This window comes from Mytilus edulis, chromosome 9, assembly GCF_963676685.1.
Source record: "Mytilus edulis chromosome 9, xbMytEdul2.2, whole genome shotgun sequence".
Lineage (NCBI taxonomy): Eukaryota > Metazoa > Mollusca > Bivalvia > Mytilida > Mytilidae > Mytilus > Mytilus edulis.
The window spans coordinates 74116867-74139391 of NC_092352.1; the positions used below are offsets into that span (position 1 = coordinate 74116867).

Consider the following 22525-nt stretch of genomic DNA (forward strand, 5'->3'; position numbering starts at 1 on the left):
AAAACTTTTTAAAACTTTGAATTGATAAGTGTTACACGGACCCAATCATCAATCCTCGAGGATCAATCAATCATGCAATCATATTGATGTCAGACGATGTCTTCCTGGTTTTAAGACTTAGAATAGTTAGAGTTGCTTCCCTTTTGTTGTCAAATATTTCCCACAAGTCATTGCAGGCCACGTCCGCAGCCGCCATAGAATTTGGTTTTGAACGTGGAACACGTACTTAGCAGCCAAAATGAATATTTTCAGACTATGTGGGGATATGTCCCATTTGGCTGCAATCATAATTTTGTTATTGAAGATGTGGAAGACTCGTTCTGTCGCAGGTGAGTTCCTGCTTTCTTTGAAAAATCGTCTGTAAACCTTGCCAACCTTACCGGTTTGTTGACTGTTGACGGTTTTCAATGACGTGGTCTTTGCAAAAACAAAGAAATAGATCATGAATCATTTTCCATTGCAAACAGTGAAAGAATAAATGCATCTTCCCTATAGCATCAGTGTGTGATTTAAATAAAATGATCGCTAGAGCGATAGCTGTTGCATTGTTACGTGGCCAGATGTTCATGATTGATATTTAATTTACAAATATGTACACATACAAAATGTACAGGTAGTCATATGCCTATTGACATCATTGCATGACTTTGATACAGTTGCATCTCGGCAGTGCTTTGAATCATAAGTAACATGACTCTTTTCTTCTCATTTTCAAACATGAAGTCCAAATAATTATGACATCTTGAAAGGCTATTATATTTTTTTTCTTTGACGCCTTACATTGTACATCGACGCAGGAAGGCGTCAGAGCAAAAATTTAAAATAGCCTTCCAGACGTCAAAATTATTTGGACTACATTGGTTACGTCAACATGTTGCTCTGGTAGACTGCAACATGAGGACAATTTTCAAAAGCGTACATCTAAAGGTTATATTTGTTTTCAAAGGTTTTTATCTAAGAAAATTCAACCAATAACAAAATTTATTTTTTTTGGTTTGTAAGATTACCCATACATTGGGTTTAAAGTCGCAATGCGTTTTGTTCAGGGTGACAAAAGTAATCAAAAGTGAAAGTAGAAAGTTATATAAATAGATTACTTTCAAATTAGTTTGATATATCCCTACATTTGTACCACTTCACAAGACTTCTTTTCTCATCCAGTGTTAGACCTGAAGGGTACTGAATCCAAACAATTGGAAACAATGTGAAGGTTCTGATTGCCACTTATAGGAAATAAAATTGTCAGAACCAACACTGACCAAAGACTAGGAAGTTTTAATTAACAAGTGGATTACACTTGTGCATATCAAACATGTACATGTTTATAATATACAAGTGTATACATGTAGTCTTATACTATATATATGACTCAGCAATTTTGTTTCATTTTTCAATGTCAGAATGTTGTTGTTTTGTGTAACATTGAAATGCAAAAGTTTTTACAACATACTCTATTTTACCTTAAAATAAACTATTTTTTTTCGTCTTTTTTGTCTTTTTTTAGGTATTTCTGGTAAAAGTCAGATTTTGTTTGCCACAGTCTTTACAGCAAGATACTTGGATCTCTTCACATCTTTCATTTCTATTTATAACACCTGTATGAAGGTGTTTTTCATCGGAACAGTATATTTCACCATTTATTTGATTTACATGAAGTTCAAAGCTACCTATGACAGCAATCACGACTCCTTTCGTGTGGAGTTCCTCATTGTACCCGTTGGCGGTCTAGCCTTTCTTGTAAATCATGAGTTTGCCCCACTTGAGGTGAGTATGAGTTTTATGTGGGAATATAACTTCCTTCAAATTGTTTTACATTTTAAAGCTATTTTAAAAACTACATTGAAAACAAAATATTGTCCAATGATATAGTGCCAAAGACAAAAATTAATGATTATTCCATTGTTATAATGATTTTTTTCCAATCTTTGACATGAAATGTTTATTAATAACAATGATTTAAGAGAGAAAACTTCTTCATTTACAGTATCCAGAAGTTAAATATTGGCAAAGATAAATCATTAAAAATATGAGGTATTTACATGTAATGTTGTACATGTACATTTGTAAAAATGTATGTCTCTAAAAATTAATGAATATTTTTATAGTTTTGCAGATTGTCAGAAAATGGTATTTTTATTTTCGAATCAAGATATTATAAAACTATGTGCCAAAATCTGTAATTTTATTCTTAAAAGACGTCAAGAAGTTTTATATTGTAAATAATAATTGAATACTTTTGTTGTATAATTTTACCATTCAAGTTTAATATTATTATGTACATATACATATTGTTTTAGTTGATTATCGTCTCTCATAAATTTGTACAGATTGGCTCATGTATACAAAATGTATCCTTTATAAATGTATTGTGTAATTTTATACATAAGGTGAGACATAAATAAAATATTGAATTGAATTGTATGATTCAGGAGTGTTCATTGTATTACAAATGTACCCCCTTTTTCCAAAAGTGAGAACAAAACATGCCAAATGTCCACAACTTTTCATCTTTTTTTCCAGATTATATGGACATTTTCCATCTACTTGGAATCAGTTGCCATCTTGCCTCAGCTATTTATGATCAGTAAAACTGGAGAGGCAGAAACAATTACCAGCCACTACCTGTTTGCCTTGGGATCTTACCGTGCCCTGTATTTGTGTAACTGGATCTACCGATATTACGCTGAGGGATTCTTCGATCTTATCGCAGTGGTAGCTGGTGTAGTACAGACAATATTGTATTGTGACTTCTTTTATCTTTATATTACAAAGGGTTGGTATTTTTTGTTATCTATCAAGGATTTGTTTAAATATCATGGGTGTGACCATTTTTGTGGTTGGGACATAAAAAATATGGTTAGATATTGTGTTCATTTAGAAAAAGTACATGTATAATTTTGGTGGAACAAAGTTTTAGTCTATGATAAATTCCAACAAATTGATTAAAATATGATTTGATGTGCAGTCACTTCCTATTTTGCTACACATTACTATGATTTTTGTTATACCCACTAAGCGTGGAATTGTTTTGTTGCATATTATTCAGCTTCATTATGATATCAGACATTGAAATATTGTGTGAAAGTGAATTTCAGATCGTTTTTCTACAGTATCTTGCAAATTACAGAGTTTGTTATTACATGTACTTCCATTTGATAATCTGTGTTGCTTTACCATGTTTACAACTGATGGTTTGTCAAATAACTAGATTAACATTTTTGAGTTGTTCGTTAGCAGATACATGTAACAAATGTAAGTTTTCCTCATACTGAAATGAGATATTACAAAATGTGAACTTTTTAAGTATCTTTTGTAATAAAAGATGATATCTAGACTAAATTTTAAGTCCAGAAGATGAAAAAAATGGTTAACTTATTATACCAACCCATTGGCATTATAAACTTTTGTAATGCACTCTCATTGTTTAAGTTTCAAACATTAAAAAAAAATGTGTGTATGAGTTATCTCCCATGATAATGTAACACTACAATTTTTTCAAAGAGAAGAATATATATATATAATTGAATTGAATACAGCACCTTATTCAGATATTCACTACTAGAAGAAATATTTGCAGGACAGAAAGTTGTCTGGTTTGCACCTTTAATTCACAAAATTCAATGAATTAAAAATTATGTTTTCTCATAGATTAGCTTTACTGTATTTGGCTAACCCTTTGGGATTTTTTTTATAAGCTATGCTCTCCAACTTAATATTTTATTTGGCCTTTTAAATTTTTTATTCATATGTCATTGACCAGTCTTTTTTAGAATAGATGTCTGGTGTACAAAAATTTCTTTTTTTATGAGTTTGTCAGGGCTTTCCATTGAAATTGAAGTAGAAGGCTGAATTAAAATTATAGGCGGCTGTAACATGCGTTCGGCAAAGCCGAACGTCCACCAAGCTGTAAGCTTGGTGCCTTACGGCAGGGGGTCTGGGGGCCGCTCAAGGCCCCCAGAAGCTCTGCCATAAATAGAGCAAAATCCTGCATTCTCGCAATCTCCTGGCACCTAATTTCATCTTTCAAATGTCCATTTTTTATGTATGAAATTAAAGAAAAAAAAATCTCAAAGAATTTTTTTTTTATGTTATAGTTTTTTATTTTCATTTATTTATGCTTAAAATTCATTTACTTCTAAAAGAGATTTATTTATATAATAATCCGGTTTGTTAAAAATCTTGATTGATTTATTTTGCAGAACTACGTGAATTTGTAAACAAATGACCCCCCTTTTCTCTCTAAAGACTGGTACGCGTAACTAAAATTATACAATTATTTTTCAAGCATTGACAGAAAATTGATATATCCTCTGATTTTCTCTTTTTTTTGTAAACTGTTCAATAAGTCGGATACATAAATCATTTGGAAATGTTATTTATTTGAGGTCGAGTCGACAATATTCTACTTTCGTTTTTGACCTTGATTCTCTGAACACCACGTGGGCTTTGAAAAATGAACTTCAAAAGATACTGTTTTCCAGATTCTGAACAATATGATCTACAACACTTTCTTTAATTTGACTGATATTATTCCATAACATAAGATAGTCATCCTATATGATTGTCTTCACGTTTTAAAAGTAAAAAAAGCCAACGAGTTAATGACCCTCGGAACGTCTCTATTGTTATCATTCAATGACCACCGGAACGTCTCTCTTGTTATCTTTGAAAAGAAACGATGCATTCTGACTTTAAATAGACAACCAATCAGTGACCTGAATTCATGTGATCTATATTTAGCCCAAGGTAAATACTGACTTTTCATCCTTGTTTATCGTGACCGCGACTTTGCGAAAATACGTCTCTCGACTGCCTGTAAACATTTGAAAAAGATATTATTTTCTTTTTGAATTTATATTTTTGTCAGTGAAGTAGCCGGCACTTGAAGCCACCGCAAACGGCGGATTTCCGCCGGCTACCGGCTTCAATGGAAAGCCCTGGTTTGTTTTTTTAATCTTCAATTTGCAGCAAGCTTTTCTACATACAAAATGTATGATTTACACCAAAGGTTCTTCTGACAATTGTGGAGGTCCAGTGAAAATTGGTTTGATTAAATGCAATCTCAAATGACTGTATTGGACCATCTTTTCAGGGAAAAAATTGAAAGTCCAGTAAAAACAAATTAAGGTTGCGGTAAAAGATGAAAATCTTAATTAGCTGAAAAAATTATATAAGATTTATGAAGACTGACTTTCCATGCAAAGGGGATATAAACTTCTGCAACAAAATAACTTTCTAAAAGAATTTGGATGTACACGTTCGCAACATTATTGACATGGCAAAATCTGCTTTTTTCAGGAAAGGGCTCTCTGCTGTTTACAAATAATGAGATTGTTTTCAAGGAATCCCCTTTGCTGGAAGTTTAAACAGTCACACTTGTACGTAAACAACATCAAACATTTCTGTTTGTATTTTCATTGCATTTGGAACGCTTGTTTTTGTTCTGTCATTTAATTAGCATGGTGGTAGCTCACTAACCCCACATTTTACCTTTGGTTGAGAGTGTAAGGGAGTTAATAATACAGAAGAAGAAAAATTGTGTTTCTGGTTTTCTGACTGACCATTTTATAGTTCGTCCCTGGCACAATTAATTATTGTAGCTATATCAAATTTTCTTATAAATGCTGTTCAGGCATTTAATTTAACTTAATTGCAATGCCTGTATCAAATGCAACTGTAATGAAAGAGACATATATATAAAAACATTATAAAATATAGATCACCCCCAACTTTTTTCTCAAAATATTAAAACCAGAAACACATGGTTTTTTTTGCCTAGTCCTGAAATCTTCAAATCTTTTATTTTTAGTTTGCACATGTACATTGTATGTTTTTTTTGTTTTGTGTCTGTTGTTTTGTCATTCATGTACCATTTTCATCATTCTGTAACATTCTGGTAATTGTGCATATTCTCTTGCTATTAAAACTAACTTAAGTAATTTTATGAAACAACATTTTTATAACATTATATTATACATGTAATAACAAGTGTATTTTTGAATTTTCAATATATACATATACATGTTTAATACTAGGAATTAATGTGTTAGTAATTTAGTATTATCTATTTAAAACTCAGAATAATTTGATACATAATTTTCCCTTCTTTTAAGTACTATAACATACATGTATAAAGGGCTTGTTAAAGCACAATCTCATAGTTGAGTGAGGTCTAAAATATGTTGTTCAAAGATCTTTGACTTATCATTTGAATTTTCACACAATTTTACATTTGAAAGTTCGGAATATTCAGTGTAATTTAATCTGTTTGTCAGTGTTCCTCAAAGTATGTTCAACTAAAGAAACAACAATAGCAACTCACCTATAATATAATCTTTTTAACATGTTTAAAAGGCTTGGTTAACAACAATGCATGATATATTGACGTTATAAGACTGTGGAAAACTGTTTTATGATAGAACTTATGGAAGTTTGACTTTAAAAATTGAAACAGTTAAGAAATATGTGCATTTTTTTGTCCCTCCAATGACATTTCTCATTCAAAGAAACCCTAAGCATAAAATTGTTAACCAACAACAGGGTGAGGAAAGAAAAGATAGTATCATACAGTTTGAACCTGTTCGATAGTGAGTTACTTCCCCTTCTTTGTAGGTCTGTTTGCTTCAAATATACATGTAAATTGTTATATCAAAAACGATGGTTTGTTGAATATCTAACAACATTCACAACAACACATCATAAACATTTTTCAGATTCACTTCTTATCTTGGTCATATCTGTAAAAGTGTTTCATAAAGATGTTTTCGTCTTTTTCTTTTTATTGAGTTGTCTGAAACATTTGCTATCAATTGTACATGTATTAATGATTTTTTCTTTCTATTTCAGTGATGAAAGGAAAGAAGATATCTTTACCAGCCTAAATCTTAGATACTGACTGACTGAAGTCATGGACCATTATGATAATTCTGACTTTTTTATTTTGGGAAGTTAGGAACCATTTCTAATATTTTGCATGCGTGAGAAAGTGAGCGATTACTGGTGCTTTTTTTTTTGGTTGTCAATGATAAGTTGATGAACACCAGATGCATGGATAAAGAAGATTGTGCCAATTGTTTGTTGTACAGATTAAACCAGGGTTTACAAATTACAATGCTACTCGTAGAGATATAAGAAATTTGACAAATAGGAATCATGGAAGTTATTTTTTAAATTTGTAATTAATTTATTTTAATTATGAAGGCTTGTTGGCTTTATCAACTGTTTCATTTATTTATTTCCACACAACTTCACTTAGACAGAGAAAAAAAGCCTACATTTTTCAATTCGATAGATAAATTTTAGAACTATATTTTTTATTTAACATGTTTTTCATGATTAAATGTATTTAACTAGCAATTGCATTGCTGTTATCTCCAATATAGATTAACATTTTACAATTTGTCCATGCTTCATTAAGTCAATTTGCTGTTAAACAAAAGGTCATAACTTTAGAAATACATGTACATTTTAGGTAGAATAAGTCCATATTCATCAAATGAATTAAAACTGTTAACAAATTTTATTTATGATTATGAATTTAAAATGTAGAAAATGGCATAGAGTAAAAAGAGTTTAAATACATTGTTGAAAGTTTGACATCTAGTTTATATAATACATGTAGAGAGATTAATATATGTTTTAAAGGATGAAGGAAAAAGCATACTCCAATAATTAAGTGTGTTATCTATTATTGCTGTAAAACAGTGATTCCTGTTGCTTTATAGATCTTCCACCAACCAAAAATAGACCCAAAATGTTTCTGTCTCATTTTATACCCCACAAGTCTTATTTTTTTAAAAGTGCAGGTTTAAGATGTGTTCCAAAGCATGATATAAGATGATTTGATCTGATGACAAACATTGAAAGATATATTTAGACTACTTGTAAAATTTGGAATAACAAGAACTATTGTACAACTGGTTTTGAAATAGGGAAAAAGTTTATGATGGCAAAAAAGTTTTATTTATTTTTTTTATGTACATCTTGTATACATGTATTCTATGAATTATCACATGTACATGTATTGGTATGTGGAATTTTTTATTGCTTTGAATATATTGAGTAGAACTAAAAAAAAACTTGGTAACACAATATACAAATATATGATAGTACATTTTGAATTGTAATTTGAAATATACATTAGAGTTATTCATTATGAACGATTGTTTTAAATGTATGTTTTGATATATAGAATGTTAAAGAATATAAGTTTTGTTAATGCATTGTTGGTATCAAGTGTTAAAGCTATATACTTTTATCTTTTCTACTTTTCTGATTTTGATATGTGCACAGTTTAAAAATACCATTGAAATTTTTTTTTATTATTAATGAACAAAGTCATGAAAGTAGCAAGGTGACTTATGCTCACAGTAAGATGTAACAAGTATATTATGAGAACAGAAACTATTTTAAAATATTTTACTGAGCAACTTGATTTACTGTAAAAAAAACAATTGCAAGTGCATTAAAACAATAAGATATTAAAGTTCAATTGTATATTTAAACATGGTGTACCATAATTTGTATGAAATCCATTTTAATACACCTATTTGATAACATGTAAAGTTTCTTTCTAAAAAGACTATATAAAGATATTATTGAAGTATATATTAATTCAAGCATGAACATTAGAAAAATCCAAATTGTAATCCATGTCTGTTACATTTATGTGTTTATTGACATTTCAGTTTGGTTAAATGCCAAATGGACAAACTTTTTACCTGCTGAAAGATTTTTTTTTAATTGTTAAAATTAATAGGAAGATTTTGTTTTAATGAATTGATGGACCTCTATATTTCCTTTTTTCTGAATTTACCATATTGATGCATCCATGTCAGTGGCGTAATGTTATTTTCTAGGGAAATGAATCGGAAATGTAGATAGATGTATTGAAGAAATGTCTGTGTGTATACCCTTATAACTTCATTGACATAAATATCAGTATTTCATTAACATGGATCAAAACCAATGGATTTAGGGAATAATTGAATTGTATGCAAAGGCTTAAAGATGTATATCACAGATTTTATTGTTTCAAATTTGGTAACCTAGCTATTTTTGTTGGATTTCATGATTCAATATGTCAACTCTTCCAATGTAGGTCCTCAGTTGCAATTTTTTTTACACAAATGTTATTTAGCTAAATCCAATGAAAGAGATTGCATTAGAATCTGATATGTTGTATAGAGTAACTATCTGATCTTGCAATTTTATTGGTTGCTTTGACAGAGTGAATGAGGTTGTCTGTTACAATCTTCCAACAGATGTTAGATTTTAAAATATTGTCTTGCCTTATTCTAATGGCTCATCTATATGTGTTTTTTTTTTTTTTTTTTTGTTAATTAATCACGTCTTTAATTTCTTCAGATCTTGTCTTCCCTGTTTTCTTTTATACACCATGAAACCTGTCCAACCAATTTCCTCTGTAGACTGTACAGATCAAGTGTATTCCCAATTCTTAGAATAGTGTGTAATTGCCTATCTTAAACTATCAGAAAGTAATGACATCTTGCTATTGATCATGCTTTAATATATGTAAATAGTTTAATAAACAATTTTTTGGAGGAAATGAATAGAATTCACATTAAAACTTTTGAAAGAAGGTACTTATAAAAAAAAAGCTTTTCATTGATTAACACTTTTCCCTTACTGTCTGAGTCTATTTTCATCATATATGGACTGATTATTTCTTCTGTCCTCTCAGAAACAATCTTAAATTTTGAAAAATTGGCATTAAAAGTTGAAAATTTGTATTAAATTGCCATGTGTCTTTACAAAAAGTGCTATTAACTACAATGAAGTGGAGAGAATGACAACTTTTTATCGTGTTTCAAGTGCAATTGTATGAAAGAGAATGAAGTCATTATAAAGTTTGTGTAAATAGCATTGTAATGTATTAATATGTGAATAAAATATCACAAGTTTTAATTTTTCTTCAAACTTTTGTACTACTTATTGATATTGGATAAAGGTATTTCTCAGTATCCCCCTCAGTCATGGTCTATTAACCTTGGTTACATGTATTAGTTTGTGATTAGGTCAGAAAGGTATTTCTCAGTATCCTCTTCAGACATGGTCTATTAACCTTGGTTACATGTATTAGTTTGTGATTAGGTCAGAATGGTATTTCTCAGTATCCTCTTCAGACATGGTCTATTAACCTTGGTTACATGTATTAGTTTGTGATTAGGTCAGAAAGGTATTTCTCAGTATCCTCTTCAGACATGGTCTATTAACCTTGGTTACATGTATTAGTTTGTGATTAGGTCAGAATGGTATTTCTCAGTATCCTCTTCAGACATGGTCTATTAACCTTGTTTACATGTATTAGTTTGTGATTAGGTCAGAATGGTATTTCTCAGTATCCTCTTCAGACATGGTCTATTAACCTTGTTTACATGTATTAGTTTGTGATTAGGTCAGAATGGTATTTCTCTGTATCCTCTTCAGACATGGTCTATTAACCTCGTTTACATGTATTAGTTTGTGATTAGGTCAGTTCATGGGGTTCATCTGGCAAATTTCAGTGTTCAGTGAATAAACTTACATCCTCAGATCGAGGAGGTCATATAACCTCCTTGCTCAGATCAAATTACAGAATTTGATTATAGTTCACCGTACAGCCTTCAACAACAGATAATCCCATATTTTATTATAGCCCAAAGGGCCAGTTGAGCTTGGCATCCAGCCCTCAACAAAAAGCTAATCTCTAACAGTATTATAGCCCAAAGGGCCAATTGAGCTTGGCATCCAGCCCTCAACAAAAAGCTAATCCCTAACAGTATTATAGCCCAAAGGGCCAATTGAGCTTGGCATCCAGCCCTCAACAAAAAGCTAATCCCTAACAGTATTATAGCTCAAAGGGCCAATTGAGCTTGGCATCCAGCCCTCAACAAAAAGCTAATCCCTAACAGTATTATAACCCAAAGGGCCAATTGAGCTTGGCATCCAGCCCTCAACAAAAAGCTAATCCCTAACAGTATTATAGCCCAAAGGGCCAATTGAGCTTGGCATCCAGCCCTCAACAAAAAGCTAATCCCTAACAGTATTATAGCCCAAAGGGCCAATTGAGCTTGGCATCCAGCCCTCAACAAAAAGCTAATCCCTAACAGTATTATAGCCCAAAGGGCCAATTGAGCTTGGCATCCAGCCCTCAACAAAAAGCTAATCCCTAACAGTATTATAACCCAAAGGGCCAATTGAGCTTGGCATCCAGCCCTCAACAAAAAGCTAATCCCTAACAGTATTATAGCCCAAAGGGCCAATTGAGCTTGGCATCCAGCTTTGTTGTCTTCATTTGTCATTATTAACTTTTACAAAAATCTTCTCTGAAACAACACTGCCAAATTTAACCAAAGTTAGCCAAAATTATCATTTACGTATGTAATTTAAAAAATGAGGATAATCCTGCTAGCCAACTTAGAATGCAGACATGGCTCAAAATAGAACATGGGGGTAAAATGGATATAAAAAGATATGGTATGAGTGCCATGAGACAACTCTCCATCCAAGTCGCAATTTGTAAAAGTAAACCATTATATCTCAAAATTCGACTTTCAACATGTAGCATTGGCTTACAACAAACAGCAAGCTATAAAGGGCCCAAAAAATGACTATTGTGAAACCATTCAAACAGGAAAACCAACGGTATAATCTACCTTATATAAAAACATAACCACTTATGAACCTCATCAACAAATGACAACAACTGAACATCAGGTTCCAGACTAAGGACACATAAATTGCAAAACTGTCAAACAACTTATAGCAGTTATTGCCCTTAAATGACAAAGGAGTAGGTCCGGTAAGGGCCGATTTTGGCCTCAAATTTCAGGTTCATCGAACGAAAGATTTTGGACACTTTTTAAACACTTAAGTGTCTATTTAAATTGATTCGATTAGTTAATGTAAAAGATTTCAACTGATTTAGTCATTAAAAACGCTCCGATTCAAGCTTAAATATACAAAATCTATCAAATATGCCAAAAAATGTCACTTTTCAGCTGTTTTTTTGTCAAAAATGAAAGTGGCCGCATCCGTGTTCATCCTCAACCTTTATATGTGTTATGTATTATCATCAAATACAACTTACATTTCAATATTATGAATGAACACGAATGCGGCCACTTTCATTTTAGACGGAAACCGTCTAAAATTTAACTAAAATGCTCAAATTGTGAAGATTTCAGTAATTTAGCATGACTTAATGATGCTAGTACCCGATATATGTGTGTTCCAGACCGTATGAGTATTTGGACCGTACGCGTACGGTCTGAACCGTATGCGTACTTTTTCAAAATACGCATACGGTCTGACTGATATTAAGAAGTTGGTCAAGTTTATTAGATACAAATGTATATATAACAGATCAACATGACTTTAATATATCTCCAATTAATATAAAAAGTTCAACAGCATTTGACATAAAAACTTAATATTTTAACTATTTAAAAAGATCACGCTTATTTAATCTGTTAATCTCCTGTATTTTGCAGGCCGGTAATTCATTAATTGCAGCTCAGTATGCTCATTGAAATTGAAGTTATCGGAAGTAAACACAATGTGGGAGAACAATTGTTTTAGAATATTTATGAACTTTACAAAAGAAATGCATACGCAAAGGAACATGCATTAACAAAACATGTAAATGTAAAAAATACGACGTTCTTATTAGAAGCAAGTGTCACCTTCGGCCAGAGTAACAAAATAGAATTCACGGATATACAATTAAGCACATATTTAATTTCAATTGTTCGCTTATTCACTTTATCATCGGCCATCAATCTAATTAAAAACCGATCTCTCATCGCTCCTGTAACTCATATGATCCCAAAAAGTATGATCAGCTGGACCGTACGCGTATACTCATACGGTCCGACCGTACGCGTATGGTCGGACCGTACGAGTATACGTATACGGTCCGGACCGTACGCGTACGGTCCAAATACTCATATGGTCTGGAAATGTGCATTGTATTGTCAAAAACAGCCCATATTTATGTAGCAGAAGCATTCTACTTTCCAGTAAATGGATAAAAGATTACATTTTCATACTTTTGTAAAACTGCTATATTTTGGGGCCAAAAAGAGGTCTTACTGAACCTACTCCTTTCATCATTTGTTTTTCATTTTTGCTTATTATCTTTAAAACTATGATATATTTAGAGAAACTTTTTTCTTTTTCTTCCTTATATATAGAGAAACTTTAAAGTGCAAATATGATCAGCAAAACAAGATCATACCACATCTTTTTTATATCAACAAATAAGCTGAAATTTGAAAGTTATTGCCCTTTGATGAAAGATATCTTCAAAATATTTGTCCGACATCGTGCATATTTATTAGGTGTAAGGAGTGATTGCAAGATTTGAATTTTCGTCTGACATTGTCCTAGTATTCATAGTTCATTGGTCAAGGTTTAGTTTTCATTAATAGGTTCGTTTCTCAGAAGCAATGCGCTATAAGTCAACTATATATTTAAGTATATGGTAATGCTTGCGCGCGTTTGTCTGGTAGATGCCACCAGACCTTAACCCCATTTTCATTAATCCTTGATCATGAATTAAAGAGTCGTTCTTAAAGCTTTCAAAATAAAATGCAATCATGATCAAAAACACATCACGCCATGAATTATATCATGGCTTTGTCATGATCAATAAAGTAGGCGAGACTTCTCACCTTATGCACTAATCTGGTTGTTGTTCATCTCGGATGTTAAACAAACAACACACAAACAATCATAATATTAAAAGGTAATGCAACATCAGTATGATCATTCATCATCCTATGGAGTATTTCCGCATGTTTCTTTTTTATAATACCGCCATACCGCATGTGCATGTTATGTGCTGTCAAGCTTAAAACTAAGAAACAGGTTGATGGTAGTTTTATCATGGTTACATTTAATTAATAGAGAATGTTAACCACCTTAACTACCCATGAGGCTCTCGCAGTGTTGAAATTTTAATCTAGAGCGCTGGATTTTATACTTTATGTTGATTTTAAAATGGGGTTCCGCTAACTTATACTGAGAAGTTGTTCGGGCATCAGTTAGTTAAAGAATTGCACAGTAACGCCGAGCTAGTCAGTTTGATTCACTAAGATAAATGAGAGATATAATGGACCTAAAGGGATCTTATAATGAAAACAAAAAGGTACATTAGTGATGCTCGTCATCTCAGAGTCATCTTTTGATGTGAAATAACTGAACGTATAAGATGTCTGCATGTTGATTTATATTTATATTTACGAATGATGTCCTTGTACCGATGATAACATTTAGTAAATGTTTTGACTAGTTTGTGATATCTCAAAATCGCCTGCTGTAATAATTTTTCAGTAATACAGAGATTTCTTTCGTTAAAAGGAAATATACGTTGTTTCAAACACGAGCTAATAGAACACCATAAGATGCCGGACAAATGAACTTCACCATCTAAAAATGGATAATTATAACAATTTAAAAATGAAAAATCATCTCTTTTATCATACATTTCGGTATTAAGCTTCCCGTTTAAGTTATAGATATCTAGGAAAGGACAGTGGTTATTGTTAGTTCATAAAAAAAAAAAAAAAAAAAAAAAAAAAAAAATCTGATGACTTATTATTAAAAGAGGCTTTCAACATCTCAAAATCTCTACATGATGAGCAGAAAAAGAGCTGGTATACCAGTATTCAAACTTTATTTAAATACTTTAGCATCAATGAAAATTATGCACTTAATTTAAAGACGAAGTTAAAAAACTATTTATGCAAAAAGATGCAATCAAAATATGATTTAATATGGCAAACTGAGCTTAATAATGATTTCAGAGGCAATAAACTATATGGTAACAAGCTCAGAACTTATAGACTTTTTAAAAGCAGATTTTGCTTAGAAAATTACCTTTTGCAGGAAAATTTTAGATATAGACATTATTTAACAAAATTCCGTATCAGTGCTCACGATTTAGAGATTGAGAGGGGAAGGTACAAAAATCTGACAGTGTCAGAACGTATCTGTAAATTGTGCGGTACTGAGGTTGAGGATGAAATTCATTTTCTTCTTCAGTACCACAAACTTTCAAATATGCGTTTCAACTTTTTAAATGAAATAAAACAACGGTTTAAAAATTTTAGTGGTTTAGATATTAAAGTACAATTTATTTGGCTAATGTCCTCTGAAGATACTTTCATACTCCAGAAACTCGGATAATTATTGGAAAATTTATCCTCATATAGGAAAGTTTCCTTAAATGATATATAGATATAGAAATGCCCAGTGACCCCCCTTATATTATTAAACACTGTGCTTGTTGTATTCTTGTACTTGTCTTAAGTAATAAATATTTTTTGGTTTGGTTGTTTTTTTGTTTTTTTGTTTTTTTTTTATATAACATTGTGTCTTAATCATATTGAATCACTTGTAATCATTTGTATCTAATTAATGTTGATTGTTCTGCTCCTTGTGGGCGCTTTGATTAGCAATAAAATATATTTGAATTTGAATTTGAATTTGTATTAGCTTTATTTACAACCAGTTCGGCAAGATACTTCTCTTTAGTGTTCATACTTTAAGTCGTCATCATATTGAGAGATAATATATCTTCCAAATATCTAAAACGGTATTAAATGTTTGTATCAGATGTTGTTTCTATAGGTCTTTGCTGATTTTAGTCATAAATTGTAACTTATAACAATACAGAAAAAAGTTAGCAATCAGAAGTGGTGCACAGTTTGTCCCCATTGGAATTAGCGATATACAGAATCTCCATAGCCGGAACAAAAATGTGATCTAGTAAAAATTCAAGGGCTGTTATAGTATCAAAGCAGGTGCAAATGACATAGTTCTTTTGTTTTTTTTGTTACTAAAAATTGACCTAAAAGAGTTTGAACATATATATTCGCATTCTGACTTGTGTGATTTTTTTCTTAATAAGATTATGATGCAAAGTGGTATATAGGGTAGAAAAATCAAAACTTTGAACAGATTCGAAATCACCAATATAAGCATGCATTTTATCAAGTACTTCCAACGAATTTTCAACACTACAAAAGTAATTAATTCCACTATTTTCAAAGGCCCTATTTGAACAATTTATTACCCGGTTTTTGATTGTACCAAGTGTACTAGAAAGTAGCATTTCAGAATAAAATGAGAATCTTTCTCGATGACTTTGCAGGTTTTACATGTACCATTTGTATTCATATGTTAATATGACTACAATTTTCTATTTTATGATCTTAGTCCCTTATGCAAAGCTTTAATTGTAAAATGTATTAAGTTTGAATTTAGTTCATTCAAATGCATTGGACATTTTGTTTGAATGAAATATTCAAATATTGTTGTCGGTTTTTTCTGCTAATTTTTTCAGGCTGTTGAACTTAGAAGAAAGAGGGGGAGTGGGGTCTTAGTAATTTTTTAACAAAATTTATGAGAGATTCCATGTTTTTAACTCTTATAGCTTTCAATGAAGATCCATAAGACGGCGTTGTTGTTAACATTCCATATTGATAATGTCAGTAAGAAGAGAAAATGTTTGATAAATATAAAAAAAGACTGGTGTACAAGAATTTTTTCATATAGTACTGGTTGTAAATTGAGAACATATAAACTTTTTAAACATACTTATAACACTGACCAATGTTTCTTACAGAAAATGCAGCTGCGTCATCGTAGTGCTTTTCACAATTTAGATGTGGTGTAGCACCATTAAAAATTGAAACTGGTCGATATGAAAAGTAAAATCTAGACGAAAAGAGTCTTTTAACTGCAATATTTTAGAGGACGAAAAACATTTTAAATTGTCCATTGTATGAAGATCTAAGACATGCTATGTTTATTGATTTATTGTGTCATAATGATATGTTTTTAAACTTGTCTGATACAGAAAAATTTATATATATTTTAAAAATACCAATGTGTGTAATATTGTTGCCAAAACCTGCAATAACATATTAACAAGGAGAAACAGTATTTTATATCATTAACTATTTGTAGTATAGATATGTATTTTAATAGTCTCTCATAACTCTTTTAAGAATTTGGCACATACATATATCTAATTGTTTTAATAAAATTATGTTTACTGTATATTTAATTATATAATTGTATCTTGTTTTAATTATGGTGTACATATGAGACTTAAACAATAAACTGTTGAATCTGAATCTGAATCTGAATCTTGATTAGTCACAAATGTTGCAACCCAGCTATTTGAAGGGGATGTCCATTATTTATTAATATACGACATCCATACACTCGATGAAATGAATCCTGTCCGAATTCCAATTTTTCATATAATGACAACATTTTAAATTCAAATTTAAGATCAGATGCTTTCATTTAAAACTAAAAAATGTAATCAGAGGAACCAAAGACAGGCATGTGAATTATAACAACTACATGTGTATTCATTCATCCTTTCACACATCTATCATACTGATTGAAAATGATTTATCACATGGAGATAAAGAGTTGTCTCATTAGAATTCATACCACATCTTCCAAATTTCCTGTACAAAGAGGGATAACTCTATTTTTTCTTGTACAGTAAACCAAATACAATGAAAGTTCCAACTATGAACTTTGCACTCACTGTCTTCCGAAGCTGCCAAAAAACTCCTCACAAATATGGACTTATTTCGTCAACAAGCCATTGTTCCACTACTATCTATTTTACTTACTAGTATACTTGGTAAAATCAAAAACCGGATAATAAATTGTTCAAAAAGGGCCTTTGAAAAAAGTGGAATTCATCACTTTTGGAGTGTCAAAAATTCGTTGGAAGTACTTGATAAAATGCATGCTTATATTGGTAAATTCGAGTCTGTTCGAAGTTTTGATTTGTCTACCCTATATACCACTTTGCCTCACAATCTATTTAAGAAAAATTCACACAAGTCAGAATGCGAATATATATGTTCAAACTCTTTTAGGTCCAAACAAAAGAACTATGTCAATTGCACCTGCTTTGATACTATAACAGCCCTTGATTTTTTACTAGATAACATTTTTGTTCCGGCTATGGAGATTCTGTATATCATCAATTCCAATGGGGACAAACTGTGCACCACTTATTGACAACTTGTTTCTGTATTGTTATGATTTACAATTTATGACTAAAATCAGCTAAGAACCACCAAAACAACGTCTAATTCAAAACATTAATAACACTTATAGATATTTAGATGATAGTATGTAAACTAACTTGAATTATCCTGCCGAAATTACTGTAAATAACGCTGATACTATCAATGAAAACTGCGGTTTACTAGATATCTATATCTTCAACAGGAAGCTTAATACCAAAATGTATGATAAAAGAGATGATTTTTCATTTTTGAATTGCTATAATTATTCATATTTAGATGGTGAAGTTCTTTTGTCAACATCTTATGGTGTCTATATATCTTAACTTGTTAGATTCGCTCTTGTATGAAACAACGTATTTTGCTTTTAACGAAAGAAATCTCGGTAATACTGAAACATTATTACACCAGGGTTTTCGATATCACCAACTAGTCAAAACATTTACAAAATGTTATCATCGGTACAAGGACATCATTCATAAGTATAAATCAACATGTAGACATATCTTATACGTTCAATTATTTCACATCAAAATATGATTCTGAGATGAAGAGCACCCACCACTAATGTACCTTTTTGTTTTCATTATAAGATCCCTTTAGGTCCATTATACCTCTTATTCCATCTAAATTTGTGCTTTTGAGTAAATAAAAAAAAATGAGGGTAACTATGATATCACACAGTTATGAATGAAATGTGACAATAAATAACTAATCGAGCTGAAAGCATGAACTAACCATATAAAAGTTCACCGACTTAATGGAGGTTTCCATATGGCCTAACGTAAAACTTAGTTTACGCTTCGTTCAAGAGAGGGACATACTAAACGAAGAAAAAGCTTCCCAAAGCACTGGCTTGCTCAACCTACTAATATTCATTGAAGAGCCCTATTTCAAGGCAATTTTCCTCCATCCAATGAGAATATTTCATGATAAATGTTTTGCGTGTTAAAATTTTGGCATTTTAAATAGAATTACATCTCATTTTTTAAACGTTTTTATGGGGAAATCACATTTTATAAACGTTTTTATCGGGGGGGATCAAATGAAAATAGTAAACTATTATGGGGGAATCAAGAAAATTGTATATGTTTGATTTCAAAATGACCAGCCCCCTTCCAGGTAAAAAAGTATTTTTTGGTATTATATTGATTCACACATAGGGTCTTTTCACTGGAAATAAACACATTTATTCTAAAACCAGCTGTTGTCATGATACGGGTTATGTTCTTCTCATATATTTTATGATAGTATGATACTGAACCCTTAACGGAAGGGACTGTGCTTGATTTTCATATGATGAAGACAGTTTAATTCAGGTCCGTAACTGCTATAGTAGTCTTTTGTTATTTTATGTATCATTGTCATTTTGCTAATTTTCTTTTGTTACCTATTCTGACATCGGACTCGGACTTCTTTTGAACGAGTTTTACTGTGCGCATTGCTGTGTGTTTCTTTATTCTAAATTGGCTGAAGGTATAGGGGAGAGATGAAATTTCACAAAACATGTTGAATCCCAGCGCATTTTAGCACCTGTCTCAAGTCAGGATCCTCTGGCCATTGTTAGTCTTGTATGGTTTTTTAATTTTAGTTAATCAATATGTTTGGAGTTTAGTATGATACTGAACACTAGTACACATTTTAGAGACCAGATGAGGCCCACCTCTATGTGCAGGATTTCCCCCCTGCGTTTAAGAGCAATTGATGGCTAACGACTGTTACCCGCTTTTCGGTCGGGTTGTTGTCTCTTAGACATATTCCATTCGAAATTCAGTCATAATATTTAAAATAAGATGTGGTTTGATTGCCAATAAGACAACTCTCCACAAAAGAAAAAAATGACACAAAAAATAACTACTATAATTCACCAGTACGGTCTTCAACAATGAACAAATCCCATACCGAATAGTCAGCTATAAAAGGCCCCGAATTGACAATGTAAAAAAAATCAAACGAAAAAACTATCGGCCTTATTTATATAAAAAATGAACGAAAAACAAATATGTAACACATAAACAAACGACAACCACTGAATTACAGGCACCTGACTTGGGACAGGCATATACATACATAATGTGGCGGGGTTAAACATGTTAGCGGGATCCCAACCCTCCCCCTAACCTAAGCCAGTGGTATAACAGTACAACATAAGAACGAACTATAAGAATCAGTTAAAAAAGGCTTAACTCATCAGATGAACAAAAATTCAAGTAAAATTGCCAATAAGACATATTTTCACAAAAGACCAAATGACACAGAAATTAACAACTATAGGTCACTGTACGGCTTCAGTCAACAATGAGCAAATCCAATACCGCATAGTCAGTTATAATAGACCCTGAAATAACAAATGTAAAACAATTCTAACAAGAAAACTTACAGCGTAATTTATGTACAAAAATGATCGAAAAACAAATATGTAACACAGCAACAAACGAAAACCACTGAATTACAGGCTCATGACTTTGGGTAAGCACATACACACAGAATGTGGCGGAGGTTAAACGTGTTAGCGGGATTTTGAACCTTCCTGTTAACCTGGGACAGTGGTGTAACAGTACAACATAAGAACGAACTATACAAATCAGTTCAAAAAGACTTATCTAACAAAATGGATACAACTGATGCAAACATTAATACATCTAACAAAAACACAGAGTGGATGTGGCCAGGTACTTGTACATCTTAACAACAAAGAGACAATAAGTACAGATCTAAGAGTACACACAGTTACTGTCAGCTAGTTCAAAACCCCCTAACCACCAATTAAAAAAATCATGCATCTAAAACTAAATTATCAATCAGTACACATCCAACATACAATGGATTTAGTGAAAAGAAGTCATAAACAATCATGTCTATCATCTTTCAGATAAAAATTGTTTTCTTTTGGTTCGGCCTGGGACTCATACATTGAACGCCTTCCTACAATGCAAACATTTTCTAAATCATGAAAATTGATGGTAATTTTCCAATTGTCGTTATTAACCAGTCTCCCTTTCCGCTAATAATTCCAAGAGAACTAGACTAATTACCGGGTTTGGATATACTAACTGGAACAACACGACGGGTGTCACATGTGGAGCAGATTTACTTACCTTCCGGAGCAACATCAATTTTTTGTAAGGTTTGTGCTGCTCGGTCTAGTTTTCTGTGTTTTTGTACTATTGCTTGTCTGTTTTCCTTTTTTGTTAAAGCCATGGTGTTGTCATTTTATTTGTAACTGAAGAGTTTGGATATCAATATCTTTCGTTTCTCTTTCGTATCATGAAAATGCATTCAACAGCTACATGTAGTGCTGAATAACATTTTGATTCCATAAATATGCTGTGTAGTCTACCTGTTACCTGTTGTTAATGGGTATTCACGAATTCGGAATTAAAAATGTATTATATAAATTATATACTTCTGCATAACAAAGGATTTTCATATTACTGCTTTTAAAATCATTGACTTAATAAATTATAAAGAAAGATCGAAGTGTTATCAATTTCCAGTACAAAAGAGCCGCACATCATTTGAAAAAAAAACCCTGTTGTATAACTAAATAAATGTATACGTTTTCGTATTGACAGTCATGCTATTTATCAAAGGGATGGATTGGTTATCAGGACTATAAAATAAAGAAGCGAAAAATGGGCAAACAAAAATTACAGAGAAACATGGCTAATGAAAATAAAAGAATATAAATAATGAAGATCATCCTTTTTTTTTATCGATAATGGTTATCACGGGGATATAATTTGTTTGTCCTGCTAACCGTTTGACTCTTGCAGTTTGTGATATAAAATTCTTCTTCGTACCAAGGAATTGTTTATATAATATCCTATATATATATACAACAATTGTTCGTGCAAAAGTATTTGAATGAGGTGTGAAAAATGAAAATATAGAGGGCAAATTCAAAATAATAAAGAGAATGCCCCCCCCCCCTCTTTTTTTGCTCATAAAAATATGAAAAAAGGATTGGCATGCAATAAAGAAGAATAGTTAAAATGGAAAAAAAAACAATTAATTGAGAAAAATATCCTAAAAATGAATCCAGAAATGAACAAAATCCCTTGTCCATCAAGACCCTCAGACTAACAACCTAATTCTACGTACAGTTTTGTTTTCCCATAATAATATCAGTCTTTCAAATAGTTGTAAAAATATTACGGCATCAACAAAGAAAATATCAATAAATTCCAGTTATATTACTGTGCTTACAAGTCAATTAGTTGTTTCTGCTAATCATGCTAATGTTACATGTAACCAAAAAATAATAAGCAAGTTGATTGGTTTTATTGCAGATAAATTGTATACTCCATTTATCTCCCTTTTCTTATGTATAATTATTTTTTACAATGTTATAGTTTGAATGCATATTTTTATATATTTTCCAGTCGTAATTTATGAAACACTCCTTTGTTACACATTTGTTAATAAATGGTGCCTTGGGTATTTACCCTAATCGA

General features: G+C 31.5%; 1 protein-coding gene across 2 annotated transcripts; it reads left to right on the forward strand.

The window, feature by feature from the left end:
- Nucleotides 1-98: 98 nt before the first annotated feature.
- On the forward strand, nucleotides 99-9927 carry LOC139489007 (ER lumen protein-retaining receptor 2). Of its 2 annotated transcripts, XM_071275029.1 has the most exons (5): nucleotides 120-329; nucleotides 1505-1764; nucleotides 2521-2773; nucleotides 5299-5378; nucleotides 6847-9927. In XM_071275029.1, exons 1-4 carry the CDS (start codon nucleotides 239-241, stop codon nucleotides 5364-5366), a joined length of 672 nt encoding a protein of 223 aa, XP_071131130.1. In that variant the 5' UTR covers nucleotides 120-238; the 3' UTR covers nucleotides 5367-5378; nucleotides 6847-9927. The 2 variants fall into 2 exon arrangements, with proteins under 2 accessions (XP_071131131.1, XP_071131130.1); XM_071275030.1 differs by lacking the exon at nucleotides 5299-5378 and having other exon boundaries at nucleotides 99-329.
- The last annotated feature ends 12598 nt before the right edge of the window (nucleotides 9928-22525 follow it).

Excerpts from the sequence above, each read along its gene's own strand:
- LOC139489007 (XM_071275029.1), top strand. The coding sequence starts at position 239 with ATGAATATTTTCAGACTATGTGGGGATATGTCCCATTTGGCTGCAATC. Across the intron at positions 330-1,504 it reads GAAGACTCGTTCTGTCGCAG|GTATTTCTGGTAAAAGTCAG; the intron begins GTGAGTTCCTGC and ends GTCTTTTTTTAG. Across the intron at positions 1,765-2,520 it reads ATGAGTTTGCCCCACTTGAG|ATTATATGGACATTTTCCAT; the intron begins GTGAGTATGAGT and ends CTTTTTTTCCAG.